Source organism: Strigops habroptila, assembly GCF_004027225.2.
Source record: "Strigops habroptila isolate Jane chromosome 13 unlocalized genomic scaffold, bStrHab1.2.pri S16, whole genome shotgun sequence".
In the NCBI taxonomy this organism is placed as follows: Eukaryota; Metazoa; Chordata; class Aves; order Psittaciformes; family Psittacidae; genus Strigops; species Strigops habroptila.
In genome coordinates, this window is record NW_022651054.1 from 10730535 (window position 1) to 10744370 (window position 13836).

The 13836-nt window shown below is 45.6% G+C and overlaps 1 protein-coding gene across 2 annotated transcripts; it reads right to left on the bottom strand.

Annotated features, from left to right (window-relative positions):
- Positions 1–710: 710 nt before the first annotated feature.
- On the bottom strand, positions 711–8484 carry DDX52 (DExD-box helicase 52). Of its 2 annotated transcripts, none has more exons than XM_030472853.1 (15): positions 8367–8484; positions 7989–8214; positions 7396–7520; positions 7014–7199; positions 6666–6809; positions 5974–6085; positions 5612–5684; positions 5262–5465; positions 4502–4592; positions 3835–3957; positions 3464–3614; positions 2996–3071; positions 2303–2374; positions 1592–1684; positions 711–1032 (listed from the first exon to the last, which is right to left on the bottom strand). In XM_030472853.1, the coding sequence occupies exons 1-15, from the start codon at positions 8451–8453 to the stop codon at positions 945–947; spliced, it is 1851 nt and encodes a 616-aa protein (XP_030328713.1). In that variant the 5' UTR covers positions 8454–8484; the 3' UTR covers positions 711–944. The 2 variants fall into 2 exon arrangements, with proteins under 2 accessions (XP_030328713.1, XP_030328714.1); XM_030472854.1 differs by having other exon boundaries at positions 8344–8417.
- Positions 8485–13836: the final 5352 nt, after the last annotated feature.

The following is a 13836-nucleotide window of genomic DNA, read 5'->3' on the forward strand; positions in this document are numbered from 1 at the left end:
CTTCTGCAAAGAAAGCAAGTCTAGCTCAGAAATAAGCAGAACAGGACAGAGTTTTCATCAGTTTCTCACAAAACTTCTCAGCTGGGCAGAGCAATGAACAGTGCTCTGCTGTAAATGAGTTATAAGGACCTGGGATCCACTTCCATACTGGATAAGTATGACAACACAAGAAGAAAATCCTGCTTAAAGAAGGATTGTAGATGCAAAGGAGAAGCCATTCCCACATTACTGGAATTCTGACATGGCCACAGTAGACTCAGAACACATGTGAAAGGTGAAGAGATGGAAAACATGTGGAGTCTGGCCTTTTTTGCAGAACAGGCTATGGAATAATGCCTGCAGCCTTGCTCCATTAAGGCAGGTCCCTCTATTAGAATCTTCTATAACTTTGGTTAGTCTGAGGCTTAAATATGAAACAGTACAAAATTACAGACATGTAAAGTATTACTTATTTCAAAATGAGTTTCTAAAAGCAAAAAAGCAGGTGGAACAAGGCTTTACTTTCACATACAAGTGGGTTCGGTTTGCATTTCTGTTAAGTGTCCAGGGAATCTTTGACAACTGCAGTAAGCTTCGTGTGTTGTCTGCCACTACATCTTCTGAACTCTGACAAACATAGTAGGGGTGATCTGAACACAGAACAGACAGCATTTCCAAGGAGTTAACATAAAACTGTGTGAGAGTAACACAAACAGATGCTATTTTTGAACTATTGTTCAGAAACAGAAGTCATTTATTGCAAGAGCAGAGTGTTCAGCTTCTATAAGAAGCATTCAGGAATCCTCTACCAGTATTTAGTAGAGACTTTCTTGCATGTAAACATCCATCCTCACCTAGAAGGAAACATTAGACATACTTTTCTCCTTCACCATTGCTGTTATCTTCATTCTTCTGTTCTTCAGTATGGACATGTCAGCCCCAGCTCACAAACAGTCTGTTATTATTCAGCTTTTGGAAACAGCCTGTAGTTTACTGACATTTTTATCTTCTTTAGCTTTCTTTTTTTCCTTAAAATTTTCCTTGGCAGTTTTCCTACAAGAAACACATTGGAGACCAAAACACCTGAACATCATGTATGAAGCAGAGACACAGACATCAGTTGTTTTATATCATATTAGTGCAGCTGAACATAAGTCCTTCAGTAGCAACACCCCAAAGTGTGGGTAATGGTGTTCTTTATGATCACTTTACTACGGCAAACTGCTACACACCAGTCTCTGTGAGCTCTATCATTACAACATAAGATCTGCTTCTTGTATTAGTACTCTATGTGCTAAAATCAAAGCCAGCCCTTTTCCAGAAGAGCAGCAGACAGGTTCAGTCAAATGATAGCTACTCTGAAGTCTGGCTTTAAGGCCAGTGGTTTAAACTCAGCTTGCCATCACCTGATACATGGCAGCACGTTAAGACAAACTGACAGCATTAATCCAATTCCCATAGGACAGGTATTGACATTAAAACTTCACCATTGCTAAAATCATTACGACTGGTTGGCCCATCCAAACAAGTTACCATTATTTTGGAGGAAGCTTGCTGGACCTTCTCTGGGTAAACAGCATCTCTTACCTCCTCTCGAGAAAAACCTACTTACATTTTTCTTTTGGCCTTTTTCAAGAAGCACTCAGGGGTGGTACAAATGGATTCTCTTGTCAATGGTTTCTTAATGAATTTCTTCTTCTGTTTGCTAAGAACAACATTCAGTGGAGAAGGATTAAAGGGCAAGGATTAATATCCAAAGTAAATAAAACATAATGACACCTTTACTGGTTACAGGTTTATGGCTCTGAGTATATTTCCTTTATTCCAGGATTAGCCACGCTGTCTCCAAGACACCCAAACAAACTTTGATATATGTCTAATACATATATATGATTTCCTAGTTTTAGAAACACTTAGAAGTTATGAAAAAGGGCAAAAAAAGAAGCACTAATTTAAAAACTATTTATCTATATGAATACCTTGAGAAAAAATGGTGTGGGGGTGTAACTCCAAAGCATAAAGGACTTTCTTTCATGTATCAGAAGCCCAATTCATAAGTAGGGGCCTGAAAGTCTAAAGCAGGTTTCAGGGAACTCGCAGAAAGAGTTAACTCCAGAAAAAACCAGAAGTACAGAATTCCTTTTGTTTCCATTTTTGTCTGGGTAAAAAACTGTCACCCCCATCCTGTCTAAAATTCCTTTTGCAGCTAAACTGCAATTACATTGCAAATGACTAGATCTTCTCTAACACTTATACCCCCAGCACCACTCCTGCAGGCTTTAAAAATGGGAAACAAAGTGGGAAAGTACTCAAGTGAACATACCTTTGCAGTTTGGGGAAGTGTTTTATGTAGTCTGGCACAGGACAGCCAGCTCGCTGAATAACATTGGCTATGCTAGAAAGGAGAGGAGGGAAGAGATCAACACTGGCAGTGAGTGCCTGGACAAGAGAGAAGCATCTTCTGTGGAAAACAGCAATCCCTAACAACTGGCCGGTTTCTTGTTGTGTACATAAAAGAGAGTTTGAAGTAAGGTGAAAAAGATATAAAAGGTTTAAATGAAACTAATGACTTCATTTGGATACATTCAAACAAACTGAAACTCTAGGCAAGGACAGCCTCCAAGGAGATGGAAGGAAAAGCAGTAAGCAAAACCAGAGAATCAAACCAAGTAACTTTGGACACAAGGAAGTAGCCATCACGTTGTCATTGCTGGCAACACAGCTGAAAGAAGGGAAAGGATGCTAGTTCCTCCTTTGCTGCATTAGTGTAAAGGCTTCAAAAAGAAACCTTAAATTGAAATGTTCTCAGTCTTTCCTATACTGTGGTACTGCCTTTAGCTCTACCATACCGATACAGAGTTCTCTATTTGTTAAGAGATTATTACAGTAGCAATAGGTTTCCAGAGCATGGCAGTACTGTACTTATGAGGTGTGTGGTACCAGAGACAACATGGTTCAGCAGTACACAGTACAAAATACAAGAAACCATTTTTGCTGTATCATGCTTCCAACTTACCTCCGTAACAAAGGTTTATCGTCCTCTGTGAAGAACGTGACTGCTTTTCCTGTGTGCCCAGCTCGTCCTGTACGACCTGCCAAGCACAGATTTGCAGAGTAGAGGTTTTAAGTATCTCCCTTTATTCTATTCCTCTTCCTAATATCTCATCTAAATCTCCCCTCTGTCAGTTTAAAGCCATTCCCCCTTATTCTATCACTACATGTCCATGTAAAAAGTCCCTCTCCAGCTCTGTTGTTGGCCTCTTTATGTATTTCTGAATATTTAAGGTTCACAGAAGACTGACAAAAAGTAACATGGTTTTACTGAAAGCTGAATAACAGATATAAAGTGGCTCGAGCAACATAGAAGCTCATGTTGCAGCAACAGAGGAGGCTTGGCTTCAGGGTTTTTGCTCATGCACAAGAGCATCTACATTAAAGATCTAGGAAATGAGATAAAAGCCATAACTTGTGAACAATCACTCACCTATCCTGTGGATGTATTCCACTGCACTCGTTGGCAAATCGTAATTGATGACCATGTTCACTCCTTTGAAGTCAATCCCTCGAGCTAGTAAGGCTGAGCAGATGAGCACCCAGATCTTCCCAGCTCTGAAGCTGCGAACTACATTATCTCTCTAAGAAGAGAAAAGAAAGGCACTTGGAGTCTACTTAGCAATTTGAGAAAGAAGGTGAACTTGTTTCCTGAAAGCTGCCATGATGTTAAATAAAATCAAACCTCTGAACAAAAACTTGCAGTAATTTCCTGTGAAAGTTCCCTGAAGTTACATTCCAACACTCTTGTGTAAAAACCTTTCTTTCTGAAGTGTTTCTTGAGAAGAAATCATATCCTCTTACCTGTTGCTGAGTTTTGTCTGCATGGATGACATCCACATTGATGCCTTCATAAATAAGTTCATGGAAAAGCTCTTTAGCCCTCTCAATAGACTGCACGAAAACAAGGACAGGAGGAGCAAAACCCTGCAAAAGAATAAGCTTTTTAAGTCTAAGGTTCAAGTCCTTTTCCTACTGTTACTGGGTGCAGACCCCAAGCTACTAAAGAGACTTAAAAAGCCCCAGTACTTTATATCTCAGAGGATGGATTTTGGTTTGGTTGGGTTTTTTTGACTAGCCAAATCTTTGGGAGTCAGAACTAAGCCAGTTCATCTCCACTTCCTTTGATGGAATGGTTCCTGACTTTAGCATCAGGCAGCATTTTAATCCACGCAAACAGATTTCTTTTTTACCCCCACCCAATATGAACAACCCACTCACACTGCCAAGTGACAGGAACCAGGCTGTTAATACAAACTGCTCCAAAGCAAGACTCAAATATGTAGTCAAGAACGGGGAACACTCCCAGTTTGCTTACGTAGGTTAGCTTACTTTTCCTCTTGTACAGCAAATTTGGACAATGGATTAACATGTGTCCCAGGGAAGTCTTTGTCCCAGGAAACTGAGTCTCTGACAGAACAAGCAGCTCAGTGTGGCCACAAGCAGAACATTCTCCCTCTCTCCCAATTACCTTTTTCACAAGCTCTCGCATGGCTGTGAGTTTTCCTGTCTCGGAGCCAACAAACAGCAGCTCCTGTTCAACCGTCTCTGCTGCCGAGTTCCTGAAACCAGGAACACAAAGGAAGTGTGCTACATCACAGGGGTTAGACACGTTACACGCGTGTTCAGGCATGCTACATGTGTGTTCAGGCGTGCTACACGCTACACTTGTTATATAGCATTATAAATGGCAGTAAACTAGTTTGGTAAAAAGCTGAACAACAACATGTAATCTAAATCATTAATATTTGATTTAATGTAATACTACTAATATAAAAATAACTTAAAATATCAAATTCAGTAGAAAATATAAAAGACAAAATATAGTATGATGAAATAAAATACTGAAAAATATAATGAAGCATAAACTACTATGAAATATAAAAATACAATAAAGTACGTATTTTTATAAAATATATTATTATAGAATAGATAAAAGAATATAATCTATAATTTTTTTTAATCTTTTTTTTATATCTTTATAAAAAACCACCATAAAATACACCTGGTGAACAAGAAATACTCCACGACAAACTTACTTCACCAGTACACACTCCTAAGATTGATGTTTATTTGATGATCAAGTAATAAGCAAAGGAAAACTCTTTTCCCAGGAGGTGAGAAAGACCTACACGCCACACAAGGTCTGCTGGAGACAAACCTGCAGGTTTCAGACTCACAACAGAGTCATCCACCCGAGGAGGACAGTCAGCATCCACCTGCACACCCACCTTGCTCCAACAGACACCAGAACCACGCTGTCCAGGTTGAGCTTACACCACTCCTCCACGTCATGGGCGAAGGTGGCGCTGAACAAGGCTCGTCTCACCACATGGGACGTGCACGCCAGGAAGATGGAGGCCAATTGCTCCCGGAAGCCCGACTTCCCATCTTCAAAGAGCTTGTCCGACTCATCCACCACCAGCCACTCCACACTGGGAACAGAGAGGTTTTCCTTTCACCAAGAGTCACTTGGGGAGAAGGCAGAAGTTCTAACAGGCCCATCACAGATGCAAGGGCTATGCAAACCCTCAGTCTCAAAGCTAGTAGCAAAGCCACATCTGAGCAAGACCCCGAGTACCTGGTCAAGTCTATTGCTGGAGGATCTTGCTTCAGCAAATAAATGAGTCTGTTTGGAGTAGTAACCAGTATATCTATCAGAAGAAAGGAGAAAAAAAGAGTCAAAACATTGAAAAAGACACAAAATAAACCAGACTATCAGAGCCCTCAGAAACATAATTCCAACCCCATGTGCCAGAGGAGAACCGTTAGTCTCAATTCCTATTTCTTCCACGCTAACTCCTTTTTTAGTGTTGAGCAATACATCACACACCTCGAGTGGTACAAACTGAGCTCTTCAAAACCACACAGGCCAGAAGAGAAGAGAAAGGTCAGGGACATTTTTTCAGTTTTTAGAAGCACTTCACTAATTACAACAATTACCAAATTTCTTTGAAGACTTGGGCCCAAACTTCTTCGCTGCTTCAGCTGCTTTCTGGATCATGTGTATCCTGAAGCCTGTCCCCTCAGCCAACTTCACCAGCTCGCGATGTGTCTGGGGAGGCAGCAACAGATCAAATTTTCCATTTTCAAACTGCGCTGATGAGCTTTTCTAGCCAGAAAATCTGCAGCCAATGCTGAAGATACAGCTTCAAGCATCAACCCAAGTCCAGTGCTCTCTACTTTCCTTATAATAAAATGCATAATAAAATGCAGCTTTCTAGCCCATCTGAATATAAATGGAACTCTGCCCGAATTGTCATTTTTATTTCAGTTTACTAACAAAGCTTTAATATTGAAGTTATTTGTTGAAATTCTGTGGTTGGGACAAACAGATCAATCTCTTGTAGAGAATATGAAAGTAGGGATTAAGAGCACCCAAGCACTGGGAAGTTTTAAATGTCATCAGAGAATCTAGAGCCTCTAACCTAATCATTCAGATTAGACGAAGACACTAGGTATGTAGCTACTTTACAGAAGAATAAAGGCTTAAAAGAAATGTTTAAATTAGCTTTTTCTGGTCTTTTTCTGATATCTGAGAGTAATAAAGGAAAAAGACCTATTTACTATTTTACTGATTCAGAGTGAAATCTTTGAAGTCCATCAATATGACACCCTTCCCCCGCAACACCCACCTGGCTAGCAAGTTCTCGGGTAGGCGATATGATTAGAGCTCTGAATCCTTTGTTCCTAGGTTGTTTCAGATGTGTTAAGAGAGGAATACAAAATGCCAGTGTTTTTCCAGACCCAGTAGGAGCTGAAGCCAGAAGTTCCCGGCCCTGTAAGGAAAACAAGGTGGTCTTTATTACTGGGGAAAACAAAAGACAAAACCACCCCAAAACAAAACACACCCAAAAAGTCACATTTACATAAGTATTAATGCCACAAAGTAACCCAAAATACATGATTAAAAGCACAGCTCAAGAACATTGCTATCCAAGCTTTGCCATACTCTAATCAAATGCAGCATCAGAAAAGCTTACATGAAGCATGACGGGAATCGCCTGCATCTGGATGGGTGTTGGCACCCGGAAACCAGCAGCCTGAATATTCTCCATGATTTTGGGGTGGATTTTGTATTCCTTCTGAAGCTGATCAAACGTGGCAATCGGGTCAGGAAGATCTGTTCCTTGGACACTGATCTTATGTTGATTTCTGAAGTGGTTTATCTAAAAGACAAAAGACAAACTCGGTCTTTCTCTTTCTAACAGCATAAAACTACACACGTATGGATTCACCTTCTGGTTATTTTCCCCATCCCCAGTCACCCTCCTCCCAAATTTCCATAAATGAACCTCAATTTTCAGTTGAAAAGCCCACAGAATCCAAGTAATCTCTTGCTACATTCAAACCCCGTGGTTCTACCTTTTGTCTTCTCAAGCGTTCAAGTTTTTCTGCAGTAGGTTTTTTGTCTTTCGCATCTTCATATTTTGCTTCCAGAGAGGACATCCACTTTATGCCGTTACTTTCTGACAACTCTGGTACTGCTCCTGCAGGTTCCAAAAAATTGGGTATTTCCATTAGTAAAACCCAGACAAACATTATTTGGTAGAAAAGGACATTGAAAAGCCTTTTTTCTCTCATTCTCACTAAAGCTAATGAAGACTCCAGAAAGATGGCAGCCACATCCCTGTGCCTTAACACCGAATCATGGAATGGTTTGGGTTGGAAGGGACCTTAAAGCTCATCCAGTTCCAACCCCCTGCCACGGGCAGGGACACCTTCCACTAGAGCAGGTTGTTCCAAGCCCTGTTCAACCTGGCCTTTAGCCTCTAATATGGCCAATTACTTATCAGCTCTGGCACAGGCCAGCCAACAAACCCAGAAGCCTCTTGTTTTTGGGTAAAATGACCTACGGTACCTTCAGATTTAAAGTAAACTGAGACAAGTAATTAACATGAACTCCATCAGGGCTTCCCACCAGGGACACACACACACACATATATATATATGAATACCTCGTGTCTTTTTCTTTTTTCTCTTCCCTTCACCGCTTTCTGCAGCTCTTTTCCTCTTTCCCGTCGTCTCTCCACCGCTTTTCCCGGCTCCATCCTCCTCTCCACCCTTTACCTCCTCTTCAGCCCCTGCCCAGCCCTCCTCAGCAGACCCCTCGGGGGCCCCCTCCTTGTGCCCGAAGAAGTCGAGGCTCTCCAGCGAGGCGCTGCCGCCGTTTCCCCTTATCACCTGCGGGAAGAGAGCGGGGACAACGGTGAGACACCCCGGACACACAGGGCCGCGGGCAGGCCCGAGCGCCCTCCGCAATGAAGGGACCGGTCCCTGGAGCCGGCACGGCGCAGGGAACGGAGCGCAGACCCTTGCCCCCGGTGCCACCGCACCCCGAAGCGCCTCGCATCGAGCCCGAAGCGCCGCAGGTCAAAGCGGGCACCGGCGCCGAGCCTCCGGAACAGCTCCCGCGCCTCCATGCTGCCGCCGCCGGAAGTACCGAGCGCTTCCGGAACCGCGGAGGCGGGCTGCCTGGCTGCGTATCCTAGCAACGGCGCCACGGCGGGGGGGGGGGGGGTGTGTGTGTGCCATGGCGCCGCGTTGCCATGGCAACCGCTCTGTCAGGCTCCACCGGGCCGAGCTCCGCTCTAGGCCGCACCAGGCCCGGGGCACCGGGAGAGGACACCCCCGAGGCGGGCACGGCCCTACCGGCAGCCCGAGGGTGGAAAGCTGTGTGTGGATGTGGGTCCCGTCCCTCCTGCCCCTTCCAGACCCCATCACTGCAGCTGTAACGGGGTCTGGAAGGGGCGGGAGGAGAGGGTGGTGTTTGTTGGTCCCCGGTTTCCTTTCTGGTCTATCGTTTATGTGAGGTCTAAACAAATCAGAAACACCAAATCCAATATGAGCCATAAAACTGTTCGACATCTTTATCAGCGTTTTGTCCTTTTGTGTGTTCCTGATGGCAAGTTAATTGCGCTGACTGCTTCGGCTGTTTTTAAGGAAGGTCTTGGCTGAATAAAAGGACAAAAGCTTTTGTGGGCAGTTTTTGTTGGGCTGTGTCTGCTCGTTGGTGATTTACACTATCATTAGCTGGTCTCAAAGCACTGACCTCTCTTCTATCCATCACAGCACCCCAAGCAGAGATTATCGGCTCTGCTGGGCACAACCACTGTGCCCCTTAGAGATGTAAACTTGGGTCCTGGATATTTCAGAGGAGGCAAAACAGTGCCTTATTAGCACTTTTCATTGCCCGGCTCATCCCTCGGTTTATATTCTCTCTGTGGATTGATGGGGAAGTGCCTTTGTGACCTGCAACAAGTGGCTCTGCCTTTCCCTGTGAAAGCAGAGGAATGTTTTCTCTTGCTTTGATTTAAACCCATCCAATCCAAACCATTCTGTTGTTAAAAAACACTTAGGGCTCCCTCCCACATTGACCCTCCTAATTTAGATGATCTCCTCCTCCTGAACTAGATGATCTAAAAGCCCTTTCCAACCCTAAAACCACTCTGTGATTCCATGCTTTTAAGACCCACATAGAACATTTCAGCATAGGTCTGACCCAAAGCCGGTTAGCAGTCCTGGTGACACCTAAACTAAAGAATGTGCCCAGTTAACTTGTTTAATCCTTGATTTCCACTGATAGAATCCGGCCTCACCACTGTGCTTGGAGAAAGAAGCGCTGGAGGCAATGGCAGGAGCAACCCAGCAACTGGCTCAGCTGCACAGGGCAACCAAGAAACTCCGCATAGATTAAGATCAGAATTTCTTTAATTCATGTATTTATTCATTATGATAAACTGTGAGACCCAATAGTGCAGGTAAGTCCCCTAGAACTCGGTATCAGATCAAACAATACAGATATTTTTCCTGGTGTTCTTGAAGTAAAACAAACAGGAATCCAATTAAGCTACAACGACATTACAGGAACTATTTTATGTAATAAAAGTCTCAAGGGCTAAACTTTTATGCTGCCAAAACCCAAGAGCTCTAAGACATAGAAGCAACGGCTGTTCCCCCTGTTAACGTTCACTGCTTTAATTACAAGCTTTGAGATGAAAAATGGCAAAAACATGATCCTCCCGCAGCCCCTTTCTGCCTGATTTATAGCACTTTTCCTTTGCCAACCTTTTGACTTCCCGATGGATGGATGGAAGCAGCCGCTCGGAGATCTGGCTGGGTACAGAGCACCACGACACCGACACTTCCCTCCTCTGTTTCCCCGGGTAAAGCCATTGCAGGACAGAGACTCGATGCCACATCCTTCAGGCCATTCCTGGGCTGAGGCTCTTGCTTTTCTGCTGGGAGAAGCGGCTACTGGTTGCTGCGAGAGGATGGGGAAGAATGCGGAGGCATTTGTGTAACAAAGAACTATAAATCATCTCCAATATCCATCACTCACCAAGAGATGCTGTCAGCAGATTCAAGAGTGAGGAAACGGGAAACATTCTCTTCATCAGTCGACTGGGAAATCCTTTTGTGTAAGGAGAAAGGCACTTTCTGCTTCTGAGGTGGCAGAAAGCTGTGTGCCAGGAGCGAGGGACCTCCATCGGGAGCAGTCCCTGGTGGTATGATCCCATACTCCAGCACATGCAAGCAAAGCTGATCTGGCCTGGAGTGGTCAGAGGGGCCAGCATCAGGGTTACAAGCAGTCCTGTGTGTATCGGGACTGAAAGGGAGAAGTCTATGAAATACAGAAATGGAGCAACTTCAGTTAATGCAAAGCAAACCTGCTCTTGTCACGGTGCTGGGTTTAGCTTTGCTTCCCCAGTGCTGCTCTATCAATTACCCAGTGCTAATTGCCAAGTCAGCGCTGACACCAGATGACCAGCGAGGCCTTTGCAGGGTGCATGTGGTGCAGGAGCACAGGCTGTTCAGCTCAGCCCAGCCATGGACACGGTGATTAATGCCCGGTGTAACCTGGGCAATCCTGTTTTATCAGAGCACTCGGCAGGTTGGATCTCAGTTCCATGAAAGTCAGCTCAAAACTTCACCTGCCCTCCAAAACTGATCCTGTACCTGGATCAGCTGGAGCTGAATTCACTCTTTCTCTGTTGCTTTGTGAGCACAGTGACCTACAGCCTCCCAGGGAAGCATTCCTCTTAGGTGCACACTGCAGAACCACCCCCCCAGGGCAAAGGATAGCTGGCTTCGTTCCCTATCATTGATCCGAACCAGCACAGGCAAAGCACAGTGCCTTCTGCCAGGGAGTTCTCACTCCCATCTGCACCACAGCAAACAAGAGACAACCTTCTGTGCCAGCTAAGGGGGCATCAGCACCCCCCAGCCACAGCCACACTGCACAGGGTGAATACAGTATTTATTAGGCCAGCTCGTGGTCTTTACATGAACCCCCTGCACCCACATGTACGTGCAGGGGAACATGAAGCTTCCAACACACCAGGTTTGGCATAAAGTTCTAGCAGAGGAGAGTAGTCACCAGGCTGTTCTGCCTGGAGCTGCTGGCAGGGTGCCTGTGGACTGGGCTGGGATGTGGGGGAGAGCCCAGGATGTATAGTTTCCCCCTTTCATTTGTTATTCCTGCAGACAGCCCCAGGGATCGCAGCAGGTACAGGCATGTTTTAATAGCAAGGTACACCCCTGACCCCAAAACAGCCCCTCATCCCACACAGGGATGCTCGGGGGACCGCTGTGACTGTGTAGAAGGTGAGATCATTGCTCCATACCCAACACATAGCACTGAAATAAACCCCCTAAGACTGCAAAGCAAATCTGGTGAGCAAGTTTACTTCAGCACAAGCCCCGTCAGGTCTGAGGTGCTTACCTGTAGCCATGGGGTCCCCTCCTGAAGAGAGCCAGCTAAGGCCAGTGTCTTTTGTGCATTCATTTTACAGGTGTAATTACAGGACAGCGCTTGTCAGGGGAACCTTTGCATATCTGCTCCCCACTATCCTACTGCATCATCATCACTAATATGCACATAACAGTCAATTAGCCCAGCTGAGTGCACTCATGACCTCTGATCCCTGCTGTGTCCCCCAATCCATTAACAGGCCCTCATCCTTTAGCTCTCAGTATGAATTGATGTAGCATCCATTCTCTTTTGGCAAAGAAACATGCTTCCTCATTCATCTGTCCATTTCCACTTTCTGTTCCTTTGTCCTCCCCTTCTGTTCTCTGTGTTGCTAACCTGGTCACAACTTCTTGACCCCGCATCCTCGTCCCTCCCAAGGGTGTTGTAATCCCACCAGCTCCCAAAAAACTTTTACTTTTTTCCCCTTTACCCACATCTTATTTAGCAAAAATGGTTTCCAGCAGTGGGGGAGCTTTGATCCCCTATTCAAGAAAGGCTGGCAATGTTTTTTTAAAGACTTTCTTTCTAAGGCAAATGAATTCTTCATAAAGGGGGAAATGCTGTGCTGGTTGGTCTCTGTTCAGCTGAGGAAGACAAATGATCTGTTTTATTACTTGAAAAGCATAACAGTTGAGTGTGTAGATTTGTGATTTATCTGTAATTAAGAATCCATTTGAGCAGCATATTAATTACAGAGAGGAGAATTAATTTTGCTGAATAGTAAAGTAAAATCAAAGTTCCTTGAATTACAAGATAACGTGGAATGTCTGAGATATGGCTTTGTGTGGCTCCGTATTACACACACACGGGGATGGGACAACTCTGCTGCAGTGGGTGTGCGGGGCTGCTGGTGCTTGCAGCTGGAGAGGCAGCCCTGGGTGGTGGGATATCAAGGCCCCCTGAGACCTTTACAGGCTGGTGAACCCCCAGGTCTCTTGGTTGTTGAGGAGAGGTTAGTGCAGGGACTGTGGAGGTTCCAGCACCCAGAGCTGCAGGAGCAGTTAGAGATGCACTGGAACAAGCAGAGCGGGGTTTTCTCTGGCCACTGAGAGCATTTTAAGGTGCTTGGAAGTGCTGGGTTGGTTTAGGAGAGGACACTGTCACAGTGCTATTCTCTGCTGCTGCTGCTGCTCTTTATGACTCACATCTCTTCCCCATCAATCCTTTCCACATTTCACAACCTTGTGAAGACCTGCAAACACATCATAGAACCCCCCTGGGATCAATGCACGCTGCCCAAAGCTGCCACCCGCCTGGCACAGGGACTCCTCCAGCTCCGTATCCCTGCTCCCATGGCCAGACCACAGCGGGGAGCTGGCAACGCCTGCCAACGGCCCAGCCTCCCAACACAAGCACTTGCTGCATTCCTCTCTGTGTACTCCTCAAACTTCGCCACCGGCCCAACCAAATCCGCTCAAAGGCTTCAAAGGGCAGAGCATGTTTGCTGTCCGCAGGGGACTGACAATGCTTTCCCTTTTGACCCATCGCACAGGGAGGCAGCACTGGGATCACTGGGCGATGGTGTGCAGGGTGCAGGCTGCACTGGGGGGGAGCACAGCCCCACACTGCTGCTGCTGCTGCTGCTTTTCCTGCTGAAATTTCCAGCAGATCTGTCCATCTGGCTGGACTGGCAGAACAAGTCTGGAAAGCAGCATGTTTGGAGCCCGTGCTGTTGTGCAACTGAGTGTTACGTTTACCTGTGCGCCAAACGGCATTTCTAAAGTTGCTGGAATAGCTCATCTGTGTTTCGGTATCCCTGGAGACATCCCTGTTGCCTTCATGGCCAGCAGGACGTCTGCTCCTCCATGGGAATGACATGGGACTTCCTTAGCAATCCATATGCTTTGCGCTGGCTGATGTGGGTTGGAATGGCTGTAGCAGGGCTAGAGCCCAGCCAGTGCAGGAGCACTGGGGATGGTGGCTGAGCCTTGGCACTGCTCTAGCAGCAAGGTCTGCACCACCACCAGGCTGCCATCACACACCTGAGGATGGGGATCCCAGCACCAGGGTGTCCCAGCCCTCCAGGATCAGTGGCACGCAGGGTTTGGCCC

Excerpts from the sequence above, each read along its gene's own strand:
- DDX52 (XM_030472853.1), bottom strand. The coding sequence starts at position 8,453 with ATGGAGGCGCGGGAGCTGTTCCGGAGGCTCGGCGCCGGTGCCCGCTTT. Across the intron at positions 7,521-7,988 it reads AAAAAAGAAAAAGACACGAG|GAGCAGTACCAGAGTTGTCA; the intron begins GTATTCATATAT and ends TGGAACCTGCAG. Across the intron at positions 5,685-5,973 it reads CAAGTCTTCAAAGAAATTTG|ATATACTGGTTACTACTCCA; the intron begins GTAATTGTTGTA and ends TTCTTCTGATAG.